At 40.3% G+C, this 15,750-nt stretch overlaps 2 protein-coding genes across 3 annotated transcripts; one reads left to right on the forward strand and one right to left on the reverse strand.

The window, feature by feature from the left end:
* Positions 1–1,022: 1,022 nt before the first annotated feature.
* TSR3 (TSR3 ribosome maturation factor) lies at positions 1,023–5,519 on the reverse strand. Of its 2 annotated transcripts, XM_066197646.1 has the most exons (6): positions 4,985–5,519; positions 4,671–4,887; positions 3,647–3,840; positions 2,694–2,867; positions 1,263–1,326; positions 1,023–1,183 (listed from the first exon to the last, which is right to left on the reverse strand). In XM_066197646.1, exons 1-6 carry the CDS (start codon positions 5,517–5,519, stop codon positions 1,054–1,056), a joined length of 1,314 nt encoding a protein of 437 aa, XP_066053743.1. In that variant the 3' UTR covers positions 1,023–1,053. The 2 variants fall into 2 exon arrangements, with proteins under 2 accessions (XP_066053743.1, XP_066053744.1); XM_066197647.1 differs by lacking the exon at positions 1,263–1,326.
* GNPTG (N-acetylglucosamine-1-phosphate transferase subunit gamma) lies at positions 5,456–15,533 on the forward strand. Its single transcript, XM_066197653.1, has 9 exons — positions 5,456–5,531; positions 7,671–7,725; positions 7,836–7,919; positions 8,962–9,055; positions 10,350–10,464; positions 10,988–11,070; positions 11,310–11,438; positions 12,824–12,905; positions 14,004–15,533. The coding sequence occupies exons 1-9, from the start codon at positions 5,510–5,512 to the stop codon at positions 14,126–14,128; spliced, it is 789 nt and encodes a 262-aa protein (XP_066053750.1). The 5' UTR covers positions 5,456–5,509; the 3' UTR covers positions 14,129–15,533.
* The last annotated feature ends 217 nt before the right edge of the window (positions 15,534–15,750 follow it).

Raw genomic sequence — 15,750 nt, forward strand, 5'->3', positions numbered from 1 at the left:
TTTCTTGTCACCATCTAAGAAATCCTTGCTAAAACAGTACCTTTAGGAAAGATTTCATAGAGGTGGGGAAGTTATTGAAAAAACTGAATCAAAGGAAAAGTCTCCTTGTAGAATTAATTTACTTGTGCTTGTTTTTAAAAGGGAAATTGAGTATTTGTACCATGCAAACTGCTGCTGTTACTCCCAGCTCTAGCTCAAGTAGTGCTAGTATTTAATCCCTCTAGTAGTAGAGGGACAAGAGGAGATGGTCCTGTGATGTGAAGAACTTTGATTTGTGAAGGTGAGTCTACAAATTGTCCTTAGTATCTCCAATTCTACTGAAGGATTGCTAAAGTTTAGGTTTCAGTTGGATGCTTGAAACTCCAAAGAGTATTCTATTTAAATATATAGAAAACAACTGCTAACAGCTCATTTTCACCAAACTGGCAGGCATAGGGAAAAGTGATCTAAGATACTAGTGCTGATGTGAGTCTGCCACAAAGCTTTAAGGGCCAGACAATGACTATTTCTGACTTGGTACAGTGCCGCTTTGAGCAATTAAAGTTCCTGAAAAGACATACTGATATATTAAAGCAATTCCAAGAAGCATTTCTTCCTTTCGAGCTTAGCTCAATTTATTCTAAACAGATGAAGTAGCTGAAATACATACGGCAGGTTCAAGCCTGCAGAAAGTCAGAGGCTCCCTATGTGGTAGGTACCGTGAACAGGGCAATAGCGTAGTCACGTTTTCATGTTGAAATACAGACCAGAACTTAGGAAAGTTTAACCTACTATACTACTAGTTAAAAATAATCCCCTATAAATTTTGCAGACACATTGATTAGAATACAGGGTTGTTTATTTTTTAACTTGTAACTAAGCTTCAAACTCCTTACAAAATAATGTAACATTCCATACTTACCTAAAAATTAAATAACATAGGGCAAACATACGGCCCTCGTGCATAAAAAGACCTACAAACCTGCATAGAGACTGAGGTTTCCTAAGCACCGAGTTACAGGTGAACAAGACACACTCAAGTATTCACAAGAAAATTTCTTTATATAAAAGATGTTACAACTCTTTGGGATTATTGGGGATTTTTATTTCTTCTGGACTGCTCTCATCAGTGCTTTCACTGCTTTCAGTGGCATTATCTGGATTGCTCACGCTGTCCTCAGAGTCTTCCTTGCTTTGTGCTAGACTGGAAACATTTTTCAAGATTATAAAAGCAAAATAACTTAAAAGTAAGTAAAACTAGTATTCAAATTAAATTTCATTACCCTGAGGAATTGACTGGCCTGTTGGGATTAGAAAATTCTTTTTCTAAGTCAACATCAAATGGATCTGGAAAAAGAAGGAAAAACTGCAGAAGATGAAAAAAGCATTTTCTTAATGGCGTGCCTTCATTTTCATATACAATGGCAGGGAGGGGAAGGCACAGAAAGTCTAGCTCACTTCTCTCATAAGTTTAAGTAGTTGTTTGATGAGAAACCAGGGGAGCAGAGAAAATAACCCACGTCCTGCCTGCCCAGTCTAGGCTTTTCACTCTTCCCACACCCTCTGCAAGGGGTTCAGTAGCTCTTTAGAGGTAGTCAGATTGTGTAAGTAGGCTTCTGAGGCTTTGGGTCAGAAAACGTGGATTAAGTTCTAAAAGGGCTATCGAGTTATCCTACGTCCACTGAGAAGTGAATTACAGCTCTCCAGGTTTAGCTCTTGCTGAGTAAGGGTGGGGCTGGGCTTACTTTGGCTGAAGTTGCTGGGAAGAACTGTTGACTCAGAAAAGTCAAACAAGGTATGACAGCCTTGGTTCTGCAGTTTAACCACAAAATACATAGGATTGTAGGTGGAAGCGTGCTTTAACTGGCATTGCCGCGTCGCCCCTTAAGAGCTGTCTTCAGTTTAATCTAACTAGTTAGGCTTCCGCCAAGAGGATGGTTTAATTCAGTATCATGGCAAAGAGATCAAAGTTTAGAGCAACTAAAGGCTGCTGACCATCTTCTTATAGTATGAGCCCCTGGCCTATTTTACAGGACTTAATCACCGTGAAAGGAAAATGTTAATTAGGATAATCTTTTTTCATGTGTTCTTGACTATTTCCCTATCTTTGTGCTGTCTTGAATGAGACCAAGCACTCACTGTGAATACAGCCTGAAATACTGGGATTTCAATAAATTACTGGAAGAGTTTGGGAATAAACTACTTCTACTTATAAATTATTTTAATTATCTTTAAAGGTCTGATTTTAAACATCTTGATTGAGGACTATATAAATATGTCTATTAAAGGTCCTTCTTAGGTTTATGCATAACTAACTTGCTGTCTGACTGTATGCCTGTATTTCTCTCAGCTCCTTCTCAATTACTAGTCTTTACTCATACACTGCACTTAACATCTGTATCTAAAACAAAGAAGCATCATATTTTTTTTCTCCTAAGTTTTCCAATTTGGTTAGTTGAGTGAAGGGTAACTGCTTCACAGTTCAGCTGTGAATACACTACTCAAAGCATTAAATTGTTTTAGTCATTTTCACCTATTTTAGTTGTAAAAAATGGGCAAGGAGGCACACTTAGCACTGTGTAAGAACAACACATATCAGCAAAGCACTTATCTTCCACCTTGCTAATATTTTCATGAGATTTAAGGAAAGGACGATGAAGAAACTAGTTACAAAAAGGGCATGTGTAGTGTTCCTGTTTTTTTTTTTCTCTTACCTACTTCATCGTCTTTTTTTTCTTGGACACTGGCTAAAAAGTCATTCTCGATGCGTAGCACATCATCCTGGCAATGGCAGGCTGCATATTTTTCCAAGAGATTTTTGTTCAGGTCAATAAATGCCTTACCCCATTTAAATTTCCTCAGAAGAATGGTGGCTAGATCTGGGAATCCTAAAACAGAAAATAAATTATCAGTTTTCTTCTTCAGTGTGAGATTTCACTCGGCTTACATGTTTCTAGTTCAGTACATGCATACATGTCAATACAATAGAAAGGTGTTTGCCAGTGTTTCTTTCAGTGTTCAGGGATTAAAACTTTTGCAAAGACTGCAAATATTTTAACTTGAAACATGGAACTGAATCCAAGACTAATTCATAGCCTTTTAGTGAGTGTTACATAAAAATACTTTGTACAGGTAACAAATGATTCAAGCTCTAGGTCCCACAGCCCTTCAGTACAAGACCAACTGTACATACAGTATTTTCAGAAGGTAAGATGTGTCTAAAGTATGGTAGAGCATTTCTCTTATCAAAGTTCTGTGATGAGTCTGGAAAACATCACAAGAGGGAGCAATTTCTTTTGTTCTTACCCAGACCTCACCCTATTACCAGCCAGCTGCTACCTCTCATTAAGGCAAAGGTGCCTAAGGATTCGTGTTCTGTCTTCTCTCTTTTCTTTAACAATTTTTCTAATGTTAGACACCATCCAGACAAAATGAGGATTACCAGTTTGTGTCCTGTTTAGTGGCTGAAATGAATACTCCACAGATACCTCAGTACCACTGATAACACGCACTTGGAAGAATGCTAGACAACCTGATCGCAAAGTCAAGGAAGTGATCATCCATTTGACAGCATTACAGTTTATTTCGTTGCAGACCATCTCTTCTGATTTATCAAGGATGTAGGAATTGCTAGCAACGTAATTCACAGCAGACAAACGGAGCCTACCAACAATGCAAAACGCTGCAGCAAAAGCTTCCACGCAGGACAGCTTGCACGGCCGACCATAGTTTACAGGATTTGCAGCCACCAAGTAAGGCAGCAACCTCAGACGACTCCCCTTCATTTTCTTAAAGGGAGTTTCTTCTAATTTGGCCCAGGAGCAATCTATGACTGCAATTCCACTCTGAGCAATGACATCCCTGAAAAAAAGAAATGTCATCGTATTTGAAAAATTATACTGATGAAGTGAGAATTCCAATTGCCGCTTTATACTGGCAACAAACTTGCATACAACCCCTGCTTTTGTCAATCAAAACCCTTATGCTTTTTAACCTACAACAGAGATGGAATGAGAAAGAATAGTAGCAAGATTTTCCTCCAAACATGCAAATGGCAAAAAAAGGTTTAGCTGTATGTTTCAAAATGAAATGTGAATAATTCTAGGTTTAAAAACGTGGCAGGGAAGTGTGGTTAATAGTAATGTTCACACCTGAAACTACACCGAAGTTCTGATTTAGGCTCTCTGCTAGATTCTCTGCTTCTAGAGACAAATCTTTTCTCTGAGTAAGTCTATCTTTATAAAAATTCTGCAGGCACATTTGAAGAAAATTATCATTTTCCACAAAAAGTTCTCTGGTTAACACATTGTGTTGTCTAACCGAAAAACTTAAATACGGCGTGATAAAAGACACAGTAGCTACAGGGCCATGCTCTGAAGAAATTAACCTACAAGATGCGCACCTTGATTTTTCCTTGGGATCTTCAGATGCTTTTCTCATCTGATACCAGCTGTGTAAAAATGTTAAGCTGCTTTGATAAAACGGCTCTGTTTCTCATGTTCATGCGTCAGTGTAATGTGATAAGAAGGTCAGTTTTATTCCGTATGAATTTCGGCCATGAATCAGTGGCTAAAATGCTTTCTCTACTACAGCATCAGGACGGTATTTGAAGCAAGCGCTCTCCCCCAGTCTGCGGCTCCCCCCCACTTCCCCCGCCGCCCAGCTTTGGCCAACAGGCACCGGGGCCCCACCTGTCAGCGGGAGAGACATACTCCGTAGCCAGCGGACTCAGGACGACGCCCGGGAATCTCTGACGCAGGCGCAGGGTTCGCAGCAACCCTTTCCGGGCTAGTTTTCTCCCGGTGCATTTCTTGGGATCGCAGTGTCCGAGCTCCCACATGGCAAGGGGGCACGGGAACCTGGCCTCACGAGCGCCCCCATCAGCGGCCGTCTCGCCCTCCAGGCAAGCTGAAAAGAGCGGGCGCACATCAGCGCCCAGCGGTGACGCGGCGCGGCCCGGCAGGACGGGCCTGCGCTTGCCTGCGTCCCGCGGCGCCCCACGCACCTCTCAGCGCGGCCTCCGCTTCCGCCGCGAACGTCTCCAGGCTGCGAGCCCCGCGCCGAGCCCCGCGCCGAGCCCCGCGCCGGCCGCGCTCCATGGCCGCGCTCGGCGGAGACGCCGCCCCGGGGCGCGGCGCGCTTCCGCTTCCCGCGGAGCGGGCCATGGCGGCGCGGCTGCTGCTGCTGGCGGCGCTGGGCGGCGGCTCTCTCCTAGCGGGTCTCTTCGCCTCGGCGGGGAAGATGAAGGTCGTGGAGGAGCCGAATACGTTCGGGTACGTGGCCGCCTGCTCGCCGTGTCGTCCCGCGGTCCACCCGCACGCGGCGGGTTCGGTCTGTCTGCCGCTGTGCCCGCTCCAGCCCGTTCCTTCCTCCTCCCCGCGGGCAGCAGCCGTCCGTGTCGGGACACACAGGTAGGGGGGAGCATGTGTGCACGGCCAGATGCGTAACTCAGCCTTAAACTTTTCGCTTTCCTTCTTTTGAAAGGTTGAATAACCCATTCTTGCCTCAAACAAATAGGCTGCAGCCAAAGATGTCCCCATCTGCAGTATCAGGTATATGCAACCGTTTCCTTTTTTTATCTTTTTTTTTTTTTTTTCTTTTTCTTGGTACAGTTTTCATCATTTAGCAACAGTTGTTTGTAGTGGAAATAGTCTATTTCGACTTTCTGCACGCAAAACCGAATTTTGCCTGTGTTTTTATAAGCATCATGGAAAATAAGCACGGGCAAATATATTTCCTTGTGCTCGTGAAGGATTAAAACCTAGATTAACCTCACTGGTGGTTCCAAGTCCCAGTGCTGTTAACAGTGTTTTTGTGACAGGACTATCTGTATGTTTTATTCTGTGTTTTTCTAGCCTGTCACAGATCCTTTTGACCCACAGTAAGCACTCTCTTTTTCATGACACGGTCCTCGATATCATTGAGATTATCATACAAAAGTCATCCCATCATCTGGTAGTACTTAATACCCAAAAATAGTTTAAAAAAAAAGTCCTAGGAGTAGTCTTGGAACCGGTCAGAGGGGCTCAGTTTCACACACAGCCTAGGTGTTGCAACATAAATACACCACTCAAGCAAAATAAACAGGAATGTAAAAAATTCTAGGCCATCTATAGAGGAGAGCAGAAAAACACTGAAGGCAAAGACTAAGCAAAAGGGAGTATCCCTTATCTCTCTGCTAACCTTATGCACAAACTTTAACCTTGTTCAGATTCAAAGAAAGGCATTTTGATAGGACAACATTGAATGTGATTACGCTTAATGCTTTCTGTCGTGTTTTATAAACTCAAGTGTATAATTCTGCGTGTACTGGGGTACGTAAGAAATAGTTAGAAATGGGATTAGTAATAGAATGCTGAATGGGGAGATGCCAAAAGTAGCAGGAAAAAAGGACAGCACACCAGAAATCCTTCTTTCTTTGTTGTGGGATCTTACGTGTAGCCAAAAATTGGAAGTGTATATGGAACGTGAAACTAGGCCATGGAACCCTGCCTTGCACAATTATTTCTTTAGCGTGGAAACCATACTTGTTCTTTTCTTCAACAAAACAGTTGAGGTAATAGTTCTGGTAATTTCCCTTCTACAGCATCTGCCCTGAAAAGGAAGACATGAGTTTAATGCGTTCCTCATGGACATTCACACTTGCTTTTTTTCATCTGCAGGGAGAGCATCCTAATCACTGGGGCACAGATTTCATGTAGTAGAGGAGCAAACCCTTTGGCCAAGCCCATCTCTAGAGTGAAATTCAAGATAATACAGTCAGAAAAACACGTGGGAAAGAGAACCTGTCTGTAACCCAGTGGTTTAAGCATTCTGGAGGGCATGATTCTGGTATTCTCACCTTTGTTTGTAGGATTGCTTGTCTAGATACTTGGAAAAAGTACCCGCACAATCCTGACAGTGGGGAATTAAGAATCCAGGATGGGGTTTTGCTTTATATGCTTTGTAATCTCTTTTCTTCTTCCCTCATAAATATCTAGTTATTCCAAGGAAAATTTACTTACATGAGAGATACTGCAAATACTTCTCTAGCCTATAGTCCAGAACTTTTCACCCTCTTTTTAATGACAAGTTACCTGTCTTGGATTCCTTTGACAGCAGTTCTTGTAGTCAGTACTACAAGAATAGAATTGCAACTGCTGACCTGTCTGACAGCAAAAGGTTTCTCTTGTTGAACACTACCTGGATCAGACCATGAAGGTAAACAGCGAAAAAGAATATCCAGTTTGAGAATCTCAGTGAAAGTTGGATACACAGCTCTGTCAACATTTTGAACAAATGGGCTTTACTAGTATAAACCTGCCGAGTTTGGATGAATTTGGAGACAGACAGCTGCCAAACAAGAGTTTTGGTGATTTCAGTGTTAGATTTTGGCAGGGTCTGCACTGATGATTCCTTTTATGGACCCAGCCTCCAAATGTTTATTTTTACACAGGTTTCTCATTTTTGTTGTCGAAAGAGGCTTATCTATTTCACTGGGTAGTGAGAATAAAAAACGTTAAAGAACATGACACAAACCAGTATAGTGCTAGTGAGAACTTACAGTAATTCTTGTGGAAGATAAAAATTTCCATAAGTACAGCAGAAAACTAAATTTGTCACATACTCCTTGCACTTTTGTCCCTGCAGTAGCTTGCTTAAATTTAACCAAAACATTATTTTTCCTTTATGTCGTGTTGTGATGTTTTTAGGCCCTGCACATCTCTTCAGGCTTGCTGGCAAGTGTTTCAGTTTTGTGGAATCCACGTGAGTAATGGATTTGGATATTTGTTTATATACTTACTAGGAATTAACTAGTTTTTTTTATTCCAGCCTGGAACATTTCTTATTTTCTGTTTCTTTTCTCTCTTTCTAAGGTACAAGTATGAGTTTTGTCCTTTCCATAATGTCACTCAGCATGAGCAGACTTTTCGATGGAATGCCTACAGTGGGATTTTAGGGTGAGGCATTTAGACCTTTTGTGTTTTAACTGTGTTAGCAGGCCACTTCATAGGTTGCAAAAAGGAGACAGTTTTAAAATTAAGGTTCTTCCATTGGTCATCTTAGGTCATGGTAGTTTCCAAGGCATTATACATAAAAATACCTTGCCTTGAAAAATTCAGATTTTTTTGTTGGTAGTGATAAAAACTAACCTCCTATTTTAGCTGGAGACTGATTAATAACCAATGCCAACTGCAAGTGTGATATGTTCATGTGAGAAATTCAATAATGTCTAACTACAGTTTATATTAACACAGATTTCTTGTACATTAACTATTTGGAGTTTGCGTTAAATACAAAAATTACAAAATGAGAAGAGTGCTTTATGCCTGATGGTTGTTAAACATTATAAAAATTTATAAACCCCTCAATGTAGACCCCTAAAAAAGTGTCCCAAAGTATTTAAAGACCCTGGATCATAATATCACCAAATCATAATACCTAAAATAAATCTAAGTATAAACCAGACCACTGCTTTTCTAGATATTTTGTATATGGATGTCTCTTTTTTTCCTACGTGCAAAATGGTAAGCCAGTAGTTGAGGAAACTGGTACATCACCATGCTGAGGGTATCATTTGCTTTAGGGTTAGCGGAAGTAGACTAGTTTTTGTAGGCGCTCTCATCAGCACTAAAAATCCTACAAACAAATTTGAGTTGCACAGGGTACTTAGCCTCGTGGAATTTGTTGTGGGATTGATGTATAAACTGCTTTTTACTGGACTAAAACACCCTATTTCTAAGTGCAAATGGTTTGCAAACTGAAATTTGATCCAAAACTCTGCTCTCAAAGAGTGCTGTTAAAGTGTCCTATATAGCAACCTGGATAACAAACTACACTGCTTCCGAGATGTTGGCTGTAGGAAATGGAAATACTGAGACAGAAAAATGAAGTACATACACTTAAATTGACCATGGTATAAGGATATTGTTGGTTTTCTTCCTGAGGGTTCATCTTTTCCTGTCCAATAACTTTAAACAAAATAATGTCCTCTTTTTTCAGAATCTGGCATGAATGGGAAATTGACAACAACACGTTTGTTGGAATGTGGATGAGGGAAGGAGACTCCTGTGAAACTAAGAGCAGACAGACAAAGGTATAATAACTTAGACTATGCTAATTCAGACAGCATGACTCTGCATATGCTTGTTAGACTACAACCTGAAACATTGCTACCCTGAGGAAGTCATCATTTAAGCTGTGATAGAAAACATAAAGATGAATTCCTGCAGGAACTATGTGAATGACTGGAGGAGGAAAGCTAGAATCAGGATAAAATTTTGAAGACGTTTAACTTATGTTTTCTCATTGGTTACTTTCAACTCTTTTTCCTTGATAGGGTGGTGTAATTACTACTGTAGAAATACAGTGCAGTGCATTGTAATTTGTGTCAGGCAAAATTAAGAAAAAGAGCTCTTTGTTGAATTCAAGATGCTAGCCTATTAAAATCATCCAGGCAAAAGGAGGGAAAAGAATTAGGCAGTTAACAATAGCATGCTGAGAAGCTAAGCAAGGTGTTAGAACAAGCACTAGCAGCATTTCAAGAAAGACTTTGAGGTGATGGAGCATGCCTAGAGAAGAGCACTGGAGCTGTGGAAGGGTCTGGAGCACAGGCCTGATGAGTAGCACCTGTCAACCAGCATCCCCAGGTCTTTTTCCACCAGGCAGCTTTCCAGCTGTTCTTGCTCAAGCCTGGAACAGTGCACGGGTTTGTAATGGCCCAAGTGCAGTACCCAGCACTTTGCTTTGTTGAATCTCCTGCGATTAGCTGCCAACTTGGCTGCCATATCCTGGCCAAGGTGAAAATGTTATACTCTAATGGAGGTGCCTGCTTAACACCTTTAACATCTTTATTATAGAAGCTGCAGAAAGAATTCGTATTCTTCTATGGCCTTTGGTATTGTAATCTTTCACTGACATTTCATTCTGAAGACAGAAAATATTGGTGCTGCAGATCTAAAGATGAAAACAATTCCGTGCAGTCTGGATGTGTCGTGTATTCTTAAATTAGCACTTGGTCAGAAATAAAATTCAAGAAAACTGTGCTTATGTTAGATGAGATTCTAAAGGGTGTCCTATTCGCTGTCTCTTTTACTCTCATTCTTACTGGAAATATGGTGCGTAGTAGTCCAAGGAACAATGGATGGTGGGGAGAATCATTTCCCATTAGAGAAAAGAGTTTTCACATGTGATAAAATAAATGGACGATGTGCTTGCTATGGTGCCTTTTCTGGCAAAAAAAAAAAAAAAAAAGAGGCCCTGGAAACTTTGACGTGACAGTAGGTACAGAAATGCATCTACTGACATTGGAACACAGCAAATTGATCATCAGTGGTGGTATTGTTTCATGTAGACCCTCTTTGCTCATCTTTGTTTTTACTGATATTTAGGTTCATCTTGTTTGTGGAAAGAGCAATAAATTGGCTTATGTGTCTGAGCCAACTACTTGTGTTTACTCTCTGACATTTGAGACTCCTCTCGTGTGCCATCCCCACTCACTTTTAGGTAAGATTTAAAAATACTTTGTGGAACAGCTGGCATATTACGCTATCCTTAGTGTGTCCATTTTTAGGTTGAGTTAGTGCCTTAATATAAATTAGTATTAAATGTTAACATGTAATATGAAGTAGTTTTTAAATCCGGTCATTATAACACATAGGTGTTTCTCAAATAGCCATTGCTAGTGTAGACCCAGTGAATGATTTTTTTTTCTTTTCTTGGACTGTAGGAATAAGCTAGTAGCTGCCCATTTACTTACATTACAAAAAAGCTGTTAGAATTACATTGAGCAAAGGAATATGAGGCCTTATATCTGGAAATAAGAAAAATTTCTGGTGATCCTTCAGGAACTTTAAATGTGTGAAGCACAATTTAAGTGTAAGCCCAACTCTTGAAAGCAGTAAAGCCTGTGTACTGTATAGAAACATTGAGTTCTTAAAACAAATATTCTTGCATGATACTGCAGGAGGAATTAACTAATGTAGGACAGTGCTCTTGTTTTTTACATGGTTTGACTTCCATTTTTCAGTTTATCCAACTCTGACTGAAGCACTGCAAAGGAAGTGGGATGAAGCAGAGCAGCTTCTGTACGATGAACTAATAACTGACCAGGTTTATTATTTTCTTCCAGCTTTATTTGGTAAAAAAACAATTACTGTCAAATAGCCAAATCCGGCTTCTGTACTTTCTCCTTTTGGAGTAGATGCATTTATTCTGCAGTTGGCAAATAGTAATTTTCATGTTCTGTAACTACTATATGAACTAATGATGAAGCTTGAGAACTTGGAATGGCCAGTGCAAATTACAAGCAGAGATTGATCTGTCACCTTTTGGAAACTTTTTTTTTTTAGGGTTACAAAAAAATTCTAAAAGAGATTTTTGAGGAAGCAGGACTTCTAAAAGCAACAGAAGAAAACGAAGTTGAAAAACAGAGTAAGAAAATAACTCTGGAATTTGAAACAGTGGAAAAGTGCAGTAAGGTATAGAGCATAATATTTACGATGTGGAATTGCCACCTTTTTACTCTATGACAGTATCAGTGGGAGAGCATTATGTAATTGCCTTTGGTATTCAGCTGAATCACTTCATGGGGTTATCTTTTCTGGTGTCAATATGTAGCAGCCTACATATAGTGTGATTTGGTATCTTTATTATAGACCCTAAGTCAAAAACAAACCAGCAAAAATGAATGGCCCGTAAGAAGATGGGGATTATGAAGGAATTAGTGTATACGCTTGGGTTATAAACACCTTGTAGGTACTCCTTCTGGGGAATATCAGTCTGGGGACAGGGAGGAATTAATCGTGAAGGTAATGTGTAACCAACCTTGAGAATGTTGACACTTCTCTCTATGGATAATTACCCAGACTTGTGTAAGAGTGCACTGGCTGTTGCACAAGCCAAAGGCAGAATGGCTGTAGTCATTTCTGAATGACTCTTGTGTATGTGAACAGTTCTTCTGCAACAGAATTGGAATGGGGAAAATAGAGGTAGAAGGTGTGCTCAGCCTAAAAGAGTACAACCTGACCATCAGAAAAAGTGCGTGGAAGGGAATTCATTCATTATAAGGCAGAGAAGCAGCTGCTGTTGTCTTTATTTGCAAAATGTAGCAAAGACAAAATACCATGTAGTAATTCATGAATATAACCAAATAAAGCCCTGGTTAAGCTGAATATACTTTAATATAAAGATCACCATTTTGATCTCATAGGAGCTGGAACAGTCATGTAATTTTTTTTTCCCCCACTCATTAACAATACAGTATTTAATAATTTCTACTTTTTTTTTTCTGGCTTCATCATAGCTTAATTGACATAAATTGGCTGGTTTGGTAACCACAGATTCTCAAATACTTATTCTTTTGCTCTATCTTTATTCATGTAAACACCAAAACACAACAAAAAATAGGGGCTTCTCTGAGATTTCAGGTATGGGCTTTGAGTCTCAAAAGGACTAAGCACTCCCTGTCTGTCAGTTAACAGAAACTGCTCAGAGCAAGAACATGAAGTTGCTAGGTCAAGGGTTGAGGAGTTGACAAATTTCCAGACTGCAGAATTATGATCATTATAAAATAAGGGTAGTCCTGAAGCAAACTAGATTTTGTTCTATGATGAAATGCTAGTTACAGGACAGATCTGAAATAGTTTCAGAAAGCATTCCTAATTTTTACTCTTGGGCTCCTCTTTTGGCAACGCAGACATGTATCTTTTTCTAAAATTTGCTGTGTTCACGGAACAAGCATTTTAAGATCTATAAAGCCAAAACATGTAACAGTTGTGCACAGCGGAGTTTTTTTCATAAAGTCGTCAATTTAGGTATGTATTTGAAAAGTGGGAGAACTATTTTAATGTATTTTCTTTCTTAGGAATACAAGCAACTTTCTGAAGAAATAAAAAAACTTAGAGTTTTATTAGATCAGCATGGTATTGCATACAAAGGAAATTCTGGTGAGTTTTTTTGGTAAAATTCTTTTCCATTGTTGTCTGCTCAGAATGTGAATACCCCAATGTTGTTTCCAGTTACAGCAACAGTTAAATAATCTGGAATATATGGAGGTAAAGTTCAGTAGACGAAGTTTTAAATAAGTACTTAGGTTTTGATTCCTGTGCACAAGGACTTAATTTGTCCTCAAAAACCTGTTGATGACTTGAAATTCTAGCATTATAGAAAAAATTTGACTGCTGTTGTAACTGAAGTTTGTCTCCAGACCTTAAGATGCCAATTTAAAACGAAAATGATATTCTACCATTAATAGCACAAATGTGTCTTTTAAGAAACTCCACTTTCTGTATTTTAAACACAAGGCCTGATTTGTTTCATAACCCTTGAAGTGTTCTCTGTATCTTTTTGGATTGTTTTTTTTTCCCTTTTTGAAGTTGCCTGTTTCTTTTTTCCCTCTCTTTGATTTCTGTTAGGTAAGTACCATATTGTGGTATGGAGGCTTTTACAAGGAAAGTCTGGTGATGGCTGTGAAGGGGCACAGCTTACCTGGATTAAATTATTTTTTTGGAGGGCTGTGTAGTTTGGTTTTCTGTTTGTTTTCCCTCATTCCTTCCAGAGCATCGTGCCCTTTGTTACATGAACTATTTGTCAAAGGAGAATTCAATGTCCAGGCATACACGTATATACATAAACACATCTATCTTTTCTTTTACAGATTGTATGTTCTGAATTGGCACTTCAACAAAACAAAGAACCTTTGAGCTAGTTAAATTAGCTTAAAATTAGTGACACACTTAATTTTTTCTTTTTGCTTTGAGAAACTTTTCTAGGAAAAAACTCATATAAAAATCTTGTAGAACATGTTATCTGCACATTTAAACTATTAACAGTGTAATTTGCACAGTATTTGTGTCTGTTTGGTAGTTCTTTCATTTTTGCAGTAGTTCTTTTAATTATTGCAGATTAGCGCTGTATAATCAAAAGCAGAATTCAGTTTACTGTAGATGACTTATTTCAAAATTATTTAGTGAATTCTGTGACAAAAACGTTTTGGTGTTTAAAAGCCAAGATAACTGATGTCATTAAAAAATTAAATTTTACAGCTGGAAATATCAGTGTTGAGTATGTAAGTCACCAACCGGCAACTGCAGTGGCATCAGTTCCTAATGGGTCAAAGGATGATGAGCACCTGCACGGCGATACAGGAATTTGGAATTACACTGTATGAAGATACTTGAGTGGTACAGAATTTAAATTAAACTGAACATGTGTTACGCCAAAAAGATGATTTACCTTCTTGTGAGTATTACTGACTTTTTGAATTTCTGTCCTAAAGCAGAGTGTAGTAGAATGAGGGTACATCATTATGAGAATAGTTGGCTAGTTTCTGACAACATTGGTAACATTTCTTTGCTAAGGCCGGTATTCGACAAGAATTTACACATTCTGTGTGTCCAGTCCCAGCTTTTGCTATTTTTATTGATCAAGTGTGGTAGAAGTTGGAGTAAATACAAACCAGCTCAAGTCCAGTGCTGCAAGATGTTCTAATAAAGGTACAGGAATATATGAACCAAACAGCTTTGGCACGTGCTGTCGAGTGGGTTTGCTGGGCACAGACTGGAGATGAAGGATGGAGAAAAGCGGCATGGACCTTCCTTCTCTTGCAACCCTCTGCACGGCTGGAAAAGCACCACTGTTATTCTCTGAATGCAAAGACTTAGAAGCCTTTAAGTGTTAAAAGGTAATAAAACCCCCAGCAATGAGCCTCTGTGAGCTGTGTTGCCATTAACAGGCTCATCAGGGCGCATGGGAGAGGACAGACAGGGTGAGTGGCCCTGGGTGGATGGCAGCAGACAGACCAGCACAGCATCACACACAACGCAGCCCCAGCCTGACCAAGCAGCAGAGCCCATCCAGCAGCTGCACAGTTGGTTTTCAGTGTGCTGGGGCATTGAGGTGCCAGCATCTGCATCACTTCTGCTCATCATGCCAACCTCCAGGACTCACTTCTGCATCTACCAAGCCATGGTGGGCTTGCCCCTTAATTAATCTATGTAAAAAAAAGACCAGTTTTCCATTGGGGTTTAACTGCAGCCTCACAAACCCCTGACCACACGTGGTACCAGTGCCACTTATCACTGGGAGTTTGACCACACCAGCACAAGGAGAGACATCCCCACCAGGGCAAAGACTATTCACACACCAAGGCAGTGGCTGGGGACCACGATGGGCAGTGACCTGCCCTGGCTGTGTGTCCCTGTGTGCCAGGCTGTAGCAATGTATCTGTATAACAGGCCACTCTGATGCACCAGCCAAGCTGGTTGTGGGTAATATTATCAAATCACCTGCAGTTTTGTTGTTAGAGCTCTCAGGAATTCATCAAGGTTACTGAGAAAACAACAAGATCAAAAATAAGAAGAGAGCCTGAGAAATTGTCTGCAGAAAGTGTAAACCTCAGATAGGGGAAGCACAACGTTGAGGATGGACATTGACCAGTTGGATGTCCTGAGGGATGTGTGCCTGCCTCAGGAAGAAGCAGCTCAGCCAACCCAGAGATGTGTGCCCACTTGGAGAGTGGACCTAGAATCTATATCTGCCATGTAATGTAAACAAAAACCAGCTTCTGTTGGAATATATTGCTTCATTATTTCAGTGGCCCATTCACCCCCTGCACAAGGCTGTGTGTCCCTGTGTGTCCCTGTGTGCCAGGCTGTGTGTCCCTGTGTGCCAGGCTGTGCAGGGTGCTCATGGCACAGCCAGGATAGAGTGAGAGCCACGTCAGTGTGGAAGGATTGGCATCCACCCAAGGGGCTCTGCTCAATGGGCTGATCTTAGATGCACACATTTGGT

Source organism: Chamaea fasciata, unplaced genomic scaffold (genome assembly GCF_029207755.1).
Source record: "Chamaea fasciata isolate MVZ Bird 193981 ecotype frontalis unplaced genomic scaffold, bChaFas1.0.hap1 SCAF_16, whole genome shotgun sequence".
Lineage (NCBI taxonomy): Eukaryota > Metazoa > Chordata > Aves > Passeriformes > Sylviidae > Chamaea > Chamaea fasciata.